At 34.4% G+C, this 14,579-nt stretch overlaps 2 protein-coding genes and 1 long non-coding RNA gene across 6 annotated transcripts; 1 reads left to right on the forward strand and 2 right to left on the reverse strand.

The window, feature by feature from the left end:
* On the reverse strand, positions 3,846-4,580 carry LOC109358280 (PRA1 family protein F2-like). Its single transcript, XM_019602427.1, has one exon. It carries the CDS (start codon positions 4,485-4,487, stop codon positions 3,942-3,944), a length of 546 nt encoding a protein of 181 aa, XP_019457972.1. The 5' UTR covers positions 4,488-4,580; the 3' UTR covers positions 3,846-3,941.
* On the forward strand, positions 5,136-5,913 carry LOC109358281. Its single transcript, XR_002108937.1, has 3 exons — positions 5,136-5,321; positions 5,362-5,791; positions 5,822-5,913. It is a non-coding gene; the product is annotated as an uncharacterized LOC109358281 (long non-coding RNA).
* On the reverse strand, positions 5,474-14,119 carry LOC109358279 (protein FLX-like 3). 4 transcript variants are annotated; one of them, XM_019602426.1, is made up of 5 exons: positions 13,998-14,119; positions 12,981-13,529; positions 12,715-12,860; positions 5,901-6,009; positions 5,474-5,812 (listed from the first exon to the last, which is right to left on the reverse strand). In XM_019602426.1, exons 2-4 carry the CDS (start codon positions 13,517-13,519, stop codon positions 5,945-5,947), a joined length of 750 nt encoding a protein of 249 aa, XP_019457971.1. In that variant the 5' UTR covers positions 13,520-13,529; positions 13,998-14,119; the 3' UTR covers positions 5,474-5,812; positions 5,901-5,944. The 4 variants fall into 4 exon arrangements, with proteins under 4 accessions (XP_019457971.1, XP_019457970.1, XP_019457967.1 ...); XM_019602422.1 differs by lacking the exons at positions 5,474-5,812; positions 5,901-6,009 and adding exons at positions 9,812-10,170; positions 10,255-10,334; XM_019602423.1 differs by lacking the exons at positions 5,474-5,812; positions 5,901-6,009 and adding exons at positions 9,812-10,170; positions 10,255-10,334 and having other exon boundaries at positions 12,981-13,526; positions 13,996-14,090.

Raw genomic sequence — 14,579 nt, forward strand, 5'->3', positions numbered from 1 at the left:
TTTTTTTTTTTACTAAAATAACATGGTAGCTTTGAAGTTGTAATAATTTATTAGCCATGGATCGAAGATGTACTGCTATTATTGAATATTGATAGCAATTTTTACATCTATAACTCTGCATTTAATATTACAAACAAATCATGATCATAAGCATCATTGCTGCCACATGCACCAAATCCTATGTCACAATATGGGAGATCATCTAAGACTAACCTTAATAAAAGTATTTCTAGATTTGAGTACTCAACCTGTATTCTATAGTGAACTATCACCATTTCTGTTTAATATGGATAAATACGTCTATATAAAGTTTTTGCATGGTAGATATGGTATTTAAGATACTTTTGACTGTATCACTTTTTTATGTCAATGGAATAGCATACAAGAAAAAGATCTTGAGTTAAATTTCTGCTGGTGGGATATTCCTTTATTTGGTTCCTTATTTTCTATCCGATCAAATAAGTACGGATCCTCTCTAGTAACGAAAAGATAAGTAATTAAAAAAAAATAATAAAATATAATATTTATACTTTTTTATATACAATGAAACCATAGTTTTACCACCGAAAATCCTAATTCCAGCCAAATATATACTTAATTAATTCAAGATTAATGTTGTCCTTTCCCTTTCATAAAACATAAATATCAATATTTGGTTTAACAGTTCAAAGCCCACTTTATGACACATATTGATCGAATTGGATGTATAAAATGTACATGACATTCCTGTAGATGAAAAAGAGTTTACATTTTAACATTCAAGTTATATATGTAGTGGTGTCTTCCTAACACTTAAGGGCCATCATCTATGCATGTAAAAAATTAGAGAAAAAAACATGCATTTACACATTGAGGTAAAATGTTGATATGAGATTCACACCTTTAGACTATTAGAAAGGATTACACTAATCTCAATATCTGCTAATATAATATGAAAATCTTGTATTTCTGTTTTTATTTATTCTACATTGCCACTAAAACATGGGATGGAGTAGGATTTTTGTTATCCTTCAAGGTTATAGATATGTAGAATATGTAAATATCATGATATTCACATGTTAAATAAAATCACTGCAATGTGATATAGGATATACATGTTACTAACACTGATTTAATTGTAATTTTGTGAACTGGCATAAAAAAAAATGTTCATCAGTTCATTAGATAATCATATGAATGCTGCAAGGTTGGTGATTTTTGACTGGCAAGGTGGCAACTTGATGGAGACACAGGCGTGGATACTAGAGTAATTGGAACATTCGGGTATGTAGTGTATTACTTCTTAGTTAGTTTCATAGTTGAACTAGTCTGCACAATATAAACATGCAACTAAGCTATATATATTGCTGCTATGTAGGTATATTGCATGCTATATGCTGGCATCATTGTGCATAAAGCGAGACCCTTATTCTAGACCACGCATGTCACAGGTAAGCAAAATTGGAGTAGAGGGGAAGTAGAATATGCATATAGAAGCTTTTGAAATTCTTTTGGAAAATTATGTAAACTAGGACTAAATGGTATTCAAATGAATCAAAAAGCTTTTTGTAAGATACTTGAATTCTCTTTTTAAAATATTAATGCTAGTTCTTGGTAAGTCACACTTGAATAAGACTGTACATAATGCATGAATTTTACATGAATACTTTGGTAAAAGCATACAACATTGCCTGAACTTCAATGATAATTAAGGGTAGAAACAGGTCAGACCGCCTACCAGGGGATTATTATCTGACTATAACAGGTTAGACTAGACCAGACTTTTTTGTGAATAGATCAAACTCGGACTTTTGAAAAGCCTATTTATTTTAACAGGTCAGGTTTTAGGTCATCCAAAAGGCATATTTATTTATATTATGCGATATATTTATATTATACAATTTTAATATAAGTAATATTATAATATATATGTAATTTTAATATAAATGTATACAAAAATATAATTTAATTATTAGGGTTAGAAAAGTCTAATTAAAAGTAGGAATATTAGCATATTTAAATGTATACATGAGGGTATATTTCAAGATTATATATTATAATAGGCCTTTAAACAGGCTAATAGACCAGACTAGACTTTTAAACAGGTCAGACCTAGGTTTTGAAAAATAAAAAACTAACAAGTTAGGCCTAGGTTCCTATATACTAAATAGGTTGGATCTGTTTAAGGTAAAATCTGGCCTCATTTGACATGTTTCTACCCTAATGATAATGAGTTAGCTTTCACCATTTATGAGGGGTAAGACCAAGTATGTATTTTTTATTTTTTGAATTATGAAATTGTGAAGGGTTGTAAAGCAAAAGATATTGGTTGGCTGATGATGACATGTCTTTGAGGCTAAGGTCCTAAGTAAATGTGATCATGTGACATGTCAAATGTGTGTTTCTCGGATAGTTTTGGCATTGTCGACATAACACTTGCAACTTGGCATTTGCACGCATTCATTTGATCAATAATTCAATAACAAACAATTTATGTTTTTTTCTTCATTTTTCGTGTGTCTCTACTCCATTTTTATTATGACCTCGTCACATTATTTCCTTTTAATTTAACCGTTTGATTCTTAATTACTCGTCTTATATAAATTTATATGATTTAATATAAAACACTATGAAAACCTTTTTTTTTCTAGTAACTAATTTGACTATTGAATATCAACAATTTCCTTTTAAGTTTTGAATAAAAAGAATTCAATGACATGTCCTCCGGTTTATCTCGATAAAATCATCAAACTAAAGAGAGCAAAAATTCACAAGAAGATTAACTACAATTTATTTTCAATCATAATTGAATTTTATATAAAAATAATATAAATGAATGATGGATAATGCATTGAGTATGTATAAATTTTTACACTATAAATATATAGATATTATATTCTTAAGATATCTTTGACTTTTACATTATTTTGTGTAGTTGTATTTTTTTATTTAATAATTGCTACATAATTTCTTTTTAACATTTAATTACACTTATTATGAGCTCCAAAGAAAAATAATAAATTATAAAGTATTGTTTGCCATTAGTTAGGCCAATTGCTTTGTCTCCCTAAAGGATCGATCGTTCAATTCTATTCTCATTTCCAATAATTAGGTTTCAGATCAAAATTGTTCCAAAAAAACCTAAAACCATTTCAAAAAATCAAAATGAAAAAAATCAAAATTGTTTAGATCGTGTTGGACCGAATTTTAGAAAATTGATTTGTTGAGTTTAATTTTGTATTCCATTCTCAGAAACTGGACTAAACCGATACTAATTATAAATGCACAAATTTATAAATGATTTCATTTGTAACTTTTATTAACCTTGTACTTAATAATCTTACATTTTTCATATTTTTTAATTGTTAAAAATGTTATTTATTAGTTAATTAAATTACGGTCATAGGTTAATGATGCTGATTTCCTAATGTTTTATTTTTCATGTTTTACTAGGAGACTTGGAATATATTTATTCATCTTTTATATGAATTTAATACTTTCAAAACGTGCTAAATTTATTATTTTGAAATGTATACTTTTATGGGAACTTAACATTTTGAAAGTGTATAAAACTTGTTATTTTATATCAGAAAACCGAAAATCAAAATTCAATTTCCACGACACAAAATTCGGTCCAAGTTAGATCCTTGCAGAACATTGAAAAAAAATAAAAAATTAATGTATTAACACCACTACAGACTTGACCTATATCTATAAACCACCAATTATAGCAATTTTCTTAGTAGCATTATTACTCCATCACCTATTTCGGACAATTTTTAATACAAAATATTACACAAAATAATTCTTCAGATCACATTAACAAAAACAAAAAAGAAGAAAAAGAATCAAATCTAATTTTTTTCCTTCTTTCCAATTCACCAAAATAACAACAAAATGATGGTAAAACAAAAGAACAATAACAAGGAAGAAAAGAAGAAGAAGAAGAAATGTTGACCAGTTTAAGAAGCAGTAGAAGTCAACGCAGCAGCTTCTTCATCCAAGAACAAATCATCAGTCCTCCTCAACGCGGCGTGCACCACCACCACCACCGCTCCGACCAGCAGCGCCACCAAGATATTAGCGATTGCGCCAGTCAACAACAGCAGCCCAACCGTAACCACCGCCATAACCCCTAGCACGACGCGATCAGTGACAGTGCGACCGAATATGACGAACGGTTGATCTCGGAGGAAGTAGAGGAATAGCCACGCGGCCATGAGTGCGACGAAGACGATCATGGAGATAGGGTGCCAGAGGAGGCTGAGGAAGATGACGAGGAGGACAACGATGGCGTAGTTCACCTGGAAGAAGGAGAGGTTGGTGCGGATTCGTGAAACGGCGTCGGAGAAGCCGTGAGGGAGGGAGACGGAGTGGAGGTTGAACATGACGTTCCATGGGCGGCGCGTGGTGAGACCTTCTTTGATGCGGAGTTTGGCGCGTGAGATGAACTCGAGGTTGGGGGAGGTGGGAGAAGAAGGGGTTGGGATTGTGCCGTAATTAGTCATGGTTGTGATTTCGGAAGGGAAAGATATTTTGGAGAGAATGGAAAATGTGAGTGAATGATTGATCAATATTTAATAGAATGGGAAATTTTTATTAATTAATTTAGTAGGTGCTTCTGATTGTGCTGTGGGGTTGTTTATGATTCAATTTTAGAATGATTGAGCAAGTGTCTTCTTCATTGCATGTGTAAATTGGTCAAGATATTTGTGCCTTGCTTTTCAATCTACATTTTCTTATATTTCTGTAATTACTTTATCAGTAAGGGAGATATGTTTCATGATTCATGTGTAGTTTCCAAATGAGTGAAGACTCACTTTTTTCTTCAACTTTGTAACTTTTTTGGTGTACTTTTCTTTCATTTTGGTTGTAATCTTCAGGCAATTTTTCCTACATGGAAACTTTTAGTAAGAAAAAGTAAAGTTAACCTAGTGGAGAGAAAACAAGTGAATGTAAAAGATTTTCTTGGTTTATTTTCAATTAAACCTAAGAATCCCCATTTTCTATGAACAGTAACACTAATTGGCACCCACAAATATTAAATAAACTATATATCATCATGTCGGCGATAAATAAAATATGGCTCAAAGATTTTAAAATAAATAAAAAGAAGAAAGTAGTAATGATCCAAAAATAAGTATACGTAGTACTATAAGATTATATTATTCCCTTCTCTTTCTATTGCATATATAAGAAGAAAATCTTATTACTAAAGGTTTTGTTCTCTATAATGATAACATTTGGATTTATGACTATGTTATCCACACTCTAAAATTTAAGTAAATGAAACATCTAGCATTTGGGCTATACATGTAAGTATATATGCAAACAAATGAACGGTGCCATAGGTTCCTTGATAACATCATGCCTGATCCAAAGGTGATAGAGCACTATGGGTTGGGGTTCTTGGTGGATGGTGATTCATTTTTAAGTTGGAGACTTCTTTCAGAAACCACATTTAAGTAAGTATCCATGAACTGAACTATGTATCAAACTAAACTTCCATCTCCACCTCAATATTAACCATTGATAGTTAAGTTGGAACAAACTATGGCTACAACCAATGTTTTCGTTTCTAATAACACAGAATGACTTAATGCACGAGTCTCCTACCTACCTAGTAGGGTCTGCACAAGGTTTATGTATACAGTCTTATCAATGCAAACTGAGAGACTAATTTTAGGATATGAATCGATGACCTTCAAATCACACATGCAGCAACTTCACCATTACACTAGGTCTCACCCCCAAGGCTTTCACTTCCAATCTCACATTAATGTCATTGAACACAAGGAAGACAAGCTTATGTGTTATCAAAATACCTTTTGATCCATCACAGCAAGGTGAAACACATCCTTCCAAATGACCAGTCTTCAGCCCACAATAAGTTTCATTGGGTTTTCAATCCTTGACATAATAAAGAAACCTAATGGGGTTCCACAAAATCTCACAATATTTATGGTCAAAAGGCGTATATAGATATTTTCCCTTGCTTCTGAGTTCTGTACGATAATTCCAGTCTCTTATCTGCAACCATGATGAATAAATGGTAAGTTACTTGGATATGTAAGACAAGTTCAGAGGAAAAAAAATCCACAAACAATGCATAATAAAAGACAAGTTAAAGAATATGAAATTCATGTTCAAGTCTGCAATAATTACTAAAAAATACTGCAAAACCTAAACAAACTAGCCCTAGTTTAATGTCCTTCATTAAGATACAACAACAACCAAACTTTAGTCCACTAGGTAGAGCAAGCTACAATGGTCGAGTGATGCCATAATGCTCTATCATAAATAATGTTCATTGATGCATCGACATTGATCTCTAAATCATTCTAATTGTTTTACCTATGGTTTTTCTTAACCTTCCTCTACCTCTACAAAATTTGACTAATATTTGTTTGATCTACTCTCCATATTGGGGCTTATAATGATCTATGCCCTTTGTCAAGATAGTTCTAAAAATTCCTAGTTCCACAATATATGAATCACTAATGAGAAAAGTAGCAAAAATAACCAGTATGCTCAATCCACCATTGAAAAAAATTCAACCTGTGAGATGCAAGCACTCAGCATTAGCTATAAATGCATCCAAGTTAAACTAAATATTCAGTCAATCCAGAAAGAATTAACCATATCAGATGATTTGATTATTGGGATGCAAGCATGCAGTTACACTCATACACCACACCTCTTTCCTGGATAACCCTAGGAAGCAACTATTCCCTTTCCGTTTTCTACAAAACATTTCATGGAAGTTGTCTTGGAGCTCGAAATTAAGGTCATTGCAATCATTTCAACTGACCCAAACCTTTGCAGCCTCTCCTATTTTATTTGTACCTTAGGAGCCTTAAAGGAAACCAAATCAGGACATTCGCCTGAGGACTCATTTCATATCAAGGTTGAAGGCCATTGTTGTCGCTATTCGGTGGGGTGAGGTCGATTGCAAAATAAGGTGTGGTGTTTGCTGCTACAGCATCTAGAAACATTACCGCCTCAACTTCTAGATTCTTTCCAATGTCTCATGCAGTGGCAAATAAGCTAAGGAGGTGATCAGTACTTGAAGAAAGTTGAAGACGCAGACGTAATATGATGATGATTTGTTTCTTTGAAAAGTGAAATGGGTATGCTTGATTATCAATCTTCAGTTGTTGACGGTTTTCAATCCTATTCTAGTTAGCAATACAATAGTTGTCAATCTTCCTTTGGTGACTAACTTGGATGAAGCATCACTAAAATGCAAGATATTCACTAAAGTGGTTAACCGATTAAATGAACCAAAGAATTGGTTCATACAGTCTAGGTTTCTTATATGTGAAACAAAAAATGGTCCAGTTCAATTTTTGAAACTACTTTCACTTTGGTTAGTTTTCTATGTCAAACCAAACCATGTCCAGCCCTAGTCAACAACAACTAAACCTTAGTCTCATTGGGCAGGATATGGTCAGCTTTATGGATTGAACGAAGCCATAATGATCTATCAAAAATCATGTCCATTGACAAGGCATTTATCTCTGAATCTAAATTCTAGAGGGTCCAACCGTATCCATAGGGTCAAAATATATGAAAGGTTTTCTATCCTACAACTTCTCAAACATTTCCAACTACCCAATGAATCATTTGAGTTGAGCCTATACAAGATCTTAGTTCTTAATATTTTAAATTGGATGCATTTACATATAACATTATAGTATACTACATTACTACTAAGTTCTAATACTAATTTATGAAGATAACCTTATCCTATAACTTACTCAGGCATACAACAATTAAGTTTCATATTTCCTATAACCAAATCCTTACATGATATCAATAAGTCCGGTAACACATAGCAAGTTCTATAGATGTTACATCATTCAGATTGATAAATAAAAGCAGAATACTTGCCTATCAGTTTCGGATCAACAGCTGCCCTTCAGAACTGCAAACCCAAACTCTTGTCATTGGTTATTCCAATGACATTAGCAACATACGATAATTGTGTATCATGGAACATCTTGACCCATGAGATTTAAGTAGCTCAACCACTATGAAGAGTTGAAGACCGATAAACTCCATGACATTTTGAAATACGATCGGGTGCGGTGGTGCAGTCAGACATGTATCAAATGATGTCAATGTGTTTTGTCATAAACCCAGTCTTCAGAAATACCATTTAGGTCCAAGTCCATTCCAATAGTTCCATTTTGAGTTATTCTTAGTCTCCTTCTACCTCTAATTATTGCATTGCATCTTCCATCTGATCAACTCATATTACTAGGGTGTGCATTTGTCTTCTTCTCACATAGTCAAAACATCTTATAGATGCGACTCTACCATGTTTTCCTCAAAAAGTTCTATCCCATTTTTCTCAAATGAAGTTATTATTGATCTTGCCTGTCTGTCCAAAAATCCAACATAACATTCTTATCTCTACGACATTTAGCTTAACTATTAGTTGGCTCTTTATGCCCAACATCAAGTGCTAAAAGCATCATGGTTCTTATGGCTGTCCGCCTGTCCGGTAAAACTTTCCTCTAAGCTTGAGAAGCCTCTATTGATCACAAATAACACATAAATCAGCATGAATCCTATAGCTTATGATTACCTCTATTTCTTTGTCACTTCTTATGATAAAATCCAAGAAACTTGAAGCATGGATCCTGTCATATGGTATGATCTTCAAATTTTACCCTTAAACCAATGCTAGCACGCCCTTTTGTCTAGATATCCATTCCAACATCCTCATCTTTGCAACACATAGCTTGCGCTCTAGTTGGCCCTTTACCACCCAACATTCAGTACCATAAAGCATCACAAGTCTTATGATGGTGCAAAATAAATTTTCCCAAGGCATTCTAGAGTAAGACTGAACATTGATGCAAAATACTACTTAATCTGTATCTGCTCCATCCACATTCATAATACTTATGGTTTTCCTCAAATCAACAAAGTGAAATAACAGAATACCAGATTATCTCAATAGGAAAACAGGAACTTAGCAGGGAAAATAAGCAATAAAGATGCTTATATATGTCAACTTTAAACATTTTGAGCAGGTATGTATATTGACTCCAAATGACTACATAAAACTCCAATACGAGCAGCTTCTCCCGCGAACAAAAATAAGTAAACTCTCCTTAAACGTGAATCCACGAGGAGAGCCTGCAACTTAATCTCCAAGAAATGGATGTCTTGTTTCTTACAGCCCTGAAGTACTTAGCAACATAAGTCAGTCACAAATTTATATTTATATTCCCATATATTTGTACCGAATGCCTTCTTTATCAGTCGCAGGACTACAATGGCTATTTCCAAATGAAACCCACCAGGCCACCAACATCCTTAGCACTCCTGGAGTTTATCCATTCTTAAAATTAATTGCTAACTTAAATTTATCCATAATTCTAACCTAAAAGGAACTTACTCTATAATCATTGGAGAGATATAAGTTCTCATTCTGTTAAGTTCAATAAATCCAAACTTATAACCTAAAATAAATTATGCACATTGTGACTGCTCTGATAGAGTAACAATTATCCACTGGATAGAATTAATTCCAAAATCATGCATCCATAATCCTTGACATAAAACGGATTGAACAAAACCACCCATTTATCCCAGAGATAGGACTTCAACCAGGAGCACGAACAGAAACAACACAAATAAAGGAGTACTTTACCATTGTTAGGCTGATAAGGGATAAATCAGTTGTCTCACACGACTCAGCATGTGGGAGTAACAAAACCCCAACGTTCGAATGCCATATTCCAGTTCATGGTCGAAATGTCTTTACCCAGAAGAAAGACTTGCAATAATAACAAGCCAAAAACCACCAAAAACAATATGAAACATGAAATATGTATCAACGAAAGATAGATGAATGGTAGAAGAATTCCGTCATATTAAGTTTTAAAACTAGAGATACTGCAGCAATGTTTTCTCTATGGAAAAAGGCAACTCTAAAACCTATATATGCAACTAACAATATATCAAGATAAAATGGCCATTGTTATGGCATGCATACATAGAAGAACATCAAACTCAGTCTCAGATTTCAGCTAAAAGAAAAGCTAAAGTGATGCCAAGCCTTTCTTCATCACCACAGCAATCACTTAAATTTCAACGACGATTCATGTGTGGCTTCTCGTGCGCTTTCCTTGAAGAAGCACCTGCTCCATACAGAGGAGCTTTCTCCGCAGCACCCTAAACAGCAGCACATGAAAAGTAAACGAGACTGTGGAGGATGAGAAGAAAATCTTAAGTTTGTAAATTAAGGACGGCATGTACCAGGTGAACACCATATCCTTCTGCATATGGAGCCGAAAACCCAACCTCTGAGCTACCAAATTGTGTTCCATAAGGCCCGCCTTCATAAATGATGAAGCAGACATAAAATAGTGGACAAAAGAAACAGAAAAGCTACCAAATTCAGTTCCTAGGGTGATTGTTTTTAGTGGGTTAGAATTTACATAGCATTATATCAGTTTCTATTTCCGAGAAGTATTGGAACCTTTATATTCTAGGAATGTCTTTCTTCTAATCATTTAGTCTTTTGTTCACATTGTAATTAATTCTTGTGTATATTTTATTAGTTTCCCACATGTATACTCGCATTGGAGGCAATCCTGTCTGAGTCGGGAACACCCACAGGTATGTGGGGCTAACTCTCCCAGCGAGTATTTTTTTCATCCACAAGACTCGAACTCGAGACCTTGCTTAAGGGGAATCAAGCATGTACTACTTGAATCAACACCCGTTGGTTCTTTTGGTGTATATGATTCCAAAGCAATTTACTCAAGCAAAATACAAACACCTTGACATGAAATCTTTAGGACTCCTCCAGACTTATTGTATATCACCTCCTCTATTGTGTGCAAACCTAATTGTTCTCTTTATGGCTTAAAACAAACTCCTCGGGCATGGTTTTGAGAAATTTTGCTCTACCTTACTTGTAATTTCTTTGACATTGGTTAGTATGATTGGAGAGTGAGTCTTAGTGCAATGGTAAGGTTACTTGCCTTCTGACCTAGAGGTCATTAGTTCAAATCCTGAAAAAAGTCTCTCCGCTTACGGAGGTAAGATTGAGTACATCTGCCCTCACCAAATGCCACAAGGTGGAAGCCTCGTGCATTAGGCAACCCATAACTAGTAGATTCTTCCTTGTTCCTTCACAATACAAAGAGTGGTCGTGTACTTGTTTATGTTGATGACAATTCAACAACTCAGACAACATCTTCAATGCTCATTTCAAATGAAGGATCTTGTTTCCCTCCTCTATTTTCTGGGCCTTGAAGTACAACAAGACTCATGAAGTATTTTTTACATAAACGAAAATAAACATACCCAAGACTTGATCTCTTTGGTTGGCCATCAATTTGCATCTCTTGTTGACACGCCCCTAAAGGTAATTGTAAAATATCGTTATGAAGAGGGTGAGCTCCTTCCCAATCCCTTGTTGTATTACCAATTAGTCGTGTGCCATAAATATGTGACCTTTATACGACTTGACATTTATTTTGTTTTCAGCAAATGAGTTTGTTTATGCTCGCTCCTCGACATCCTCATTTGGTTGTTCATCATATCATTCACTCTTTTAAGGGTACTTCATATCGTGGATTATTTTTCCTTATCGAGTCTTCCCTTCTACTGACTTATTACAAAGGTTTCAATGGGCTAGGTTGTCCAGACACTCAATGCTCTATTACGAGTTGATTAATGTTTCTTGGTAATGCTCACATTTCTTGGAAGAGTTAGAAAAAAACTTCGGTATCCAACTCTTCAACCAATTATGAACATCATGCCATGTTCTCCCTTGTTATGACTTTGTTTGGCTTCGATATTTGTCGAGCTTGGATCTCCTCAAACCGACCCCACTCCTCTTTATGCAGATAAAACTAGTATTTGTCAATATATGAGAAGTAATGTCATTCTATCCATGTAGAGTTTGACAATTGTGTTTTCTCACTTCCACGTATCACCTCATATCTCAAGTTGCATAATGATTTTACCAAGGCCATACCTCATATGAGTATCTCATATGCAATTTGATGCTTCTTAATCACCCACATCAATTTAAAGGGGGGTGCTAGCGGGTTAGAATTACATTGCAGAAAATCAGGTTATAGTTCGAAGAAGTATTGGAACCTTAATATTCTAGTAAATGCCCTTCTTCTATTTATTTAGTATTGTGAATATCACATTGTATTTAATTCTTTGGTGTTTAAAATTCCAAGAGTGCTTAGTGCAATTCACTCAAGCAACTACGAACACCTTTGATAATGTTTTTGTCTTTTCAGGTTTTCTTTTTGGTACAAAAATGGGACTCTAAGGAGATACTCGAGCGAAAACCTACCTACAAATGTAACACGTCCCAAGATGCAGGACTAGAAAGTGTTCAGGTTTACAACCCACCAGTGGCCCTATCCCTAAATAGGTGGGGGTAGTTTTATCCCCACTAAGGACCCAACTCAAACCTATCCACCATTTGGTGGATACAAGAATTGAACCCTGACACTCCCATAATTTGGCATAGGTCAGGGCCACTTTGACTACAACCATTGAGTACTATTTTCAGGGTTTTTTTAATTGAATGACTTTCAGCTTATTCTGGGCTCTAGCCATTTCATTAAATATATAAGGCAATTATAATTCTTCTAAACAACTTTATAGCTAATAAATGCTAATCGAGGAGATATCTATTAAAGGATAATAATTTCTGCAAACGACAAAATAACAAACAAGTCATACCAGCACCCCAATGTCGTCTATCGTTACTAGCAAGCTCAGCACGTAACTTCTCAACTTCCCGGGCCATGGAAACCAAATTTTTCTCCATTGACTGCCTCTGTTCCATAAACTCTATGTTTGCCTTCTTTTCATAATCCACCAAGGTTCTGGGAAACAAAAATTTAATTATCACCAGTTTAAGCTATCAAACGCAGAAATGCCAGCCTGTCACAAGAGGCCTTATTGATTTAGAACATGAAAACAACATTAGCAATTGAACCACACACCTAGCACGCATTAGGTCTTGGTGTAAGCCATCAATTTGAGATTTCAACAAATTAATTTGTTGATTATCAGCTTGTAACCTCGCAACATCTTCTGTGAGTGTCTGAACCTTCTCTGCAAGATCTTCTTTGACATTATTAAGTTTCTGAACTTCAGCTCGCAGCTGCAAAATCTCGTTCTTTAAGGGCTCGGTTGCCCTGAGGTCACCCTCCAACTTCATGCCTTTCTTAAGTAGCTCCCTTGTATGCAACTCGTGATCAGCATGAATATCCCTGATAGCAAGATTCATGCGATGAAGGTCCTCCTTTGCAGCTGCAAGGTCTCTCTGCAATACCACACGGTCATCAAGCAGCCTACGGTTATCTTCCACCAGCCTCCGCATTTCAGCACGCTGCAAATCTATCTCTTCTTCCAACACAGATGGGTGAGGAGGTACATGAGGGTGTGGCATCGGAGGTGGTGCGCGAGCATAAGGCCCCTCAGCAGGGTAGCCCCTCCGGCCACTCATGGCTTCTCTGTGACTACGGTGCCTTGATGCCATTTCAACTTACCTAAAAGGGCAAAGGCAGATACAATTATATACAATAAATGGAATCAAAACGTCCCCATTTGTTAACCCACCTAAATTATTCTGCTATAATTATAAAAATATGATGTTCTATCATATCTATAACATGACATAAAAAATTTAAGCATGTTAATATTGTGAGAACTGAGCATTAGCAATGAAAGCATCATTGAGAATAACAAAAAAATCAAAACTTTGATCTCAGGCATAAGCATTTATCAAAGCATGAGTAACCCAACACGATATTTAGAATCAGAATCAAATATATTATAACGGGTCGATGAGCAACGTGATCACAAGACAGACAGACAAAGACAATAAACAAAAAACACAAAAAAAAATAATGTAAAAAATAATCATAAAAGAGATGCATAATTTAAATGGATAGTTCAGAAATAAGAGAACGCGATTTAGGTAATAGAGAAAGAGAAGGGAAGGGGTAATGGGAAACCTAGTGAGAAGAGGGAAATAGGTCTCTGAGAGAAACAATACGAAGAACTCAGCAACACACTCGAGCACGCATAAGGCGATAAAAGAATCAATTCGTCACAATTGTAAATTTTATATTTTTGGTTTTGTAATTTTGTTCGAGCAGGAACATACGTCGGGCTATGGTATGCATTTTTTCCATTTTAAAGACTCGAATATAAATTATTATAAATATAGAGTTGGGTCACTTACTCTAAACTTATTTCACATTCTATGAATATCTAATTGTTTGGATCTACTTATTAATTAAAATTATGACTATGATGAGCTCTTAAATAAGTAAATCTCTTCCTGTAAATATATATCAGTTTGGTGTGTAAAAAGCATTAATTTAAGGATTTAATATGTATATATTTACTGTGTAAGTGTTTTTTATATTATCATTAAATTATTCACCATTCATATGTTGATCATCTTTGACTCTAAAAAAATAAGACAAATCTATGGTAGACGACGTTGTGATAGTATAAAAAACTTTACACTAACGGTGCACAGATTTTAAATTCTTAATTTAATAATATAATATTTATACTTTTATATACGG

This window comes from Lupinus angustifolius, chromosome LG10 (genome assembly GCF_001865875.1).
Source record: "Lupinus angustifolius cultivar Tanjil chromosome LG10, LupAngTanjil_v1.0, whole genome shotgun sequence".
Taxonomy (NCBI): Eukaryota; Viridiplantae; Streptophyta; class Magnoliopsida; order Fabales; family Fabaceae; genus Lupinus; species Lupinus angustifolius.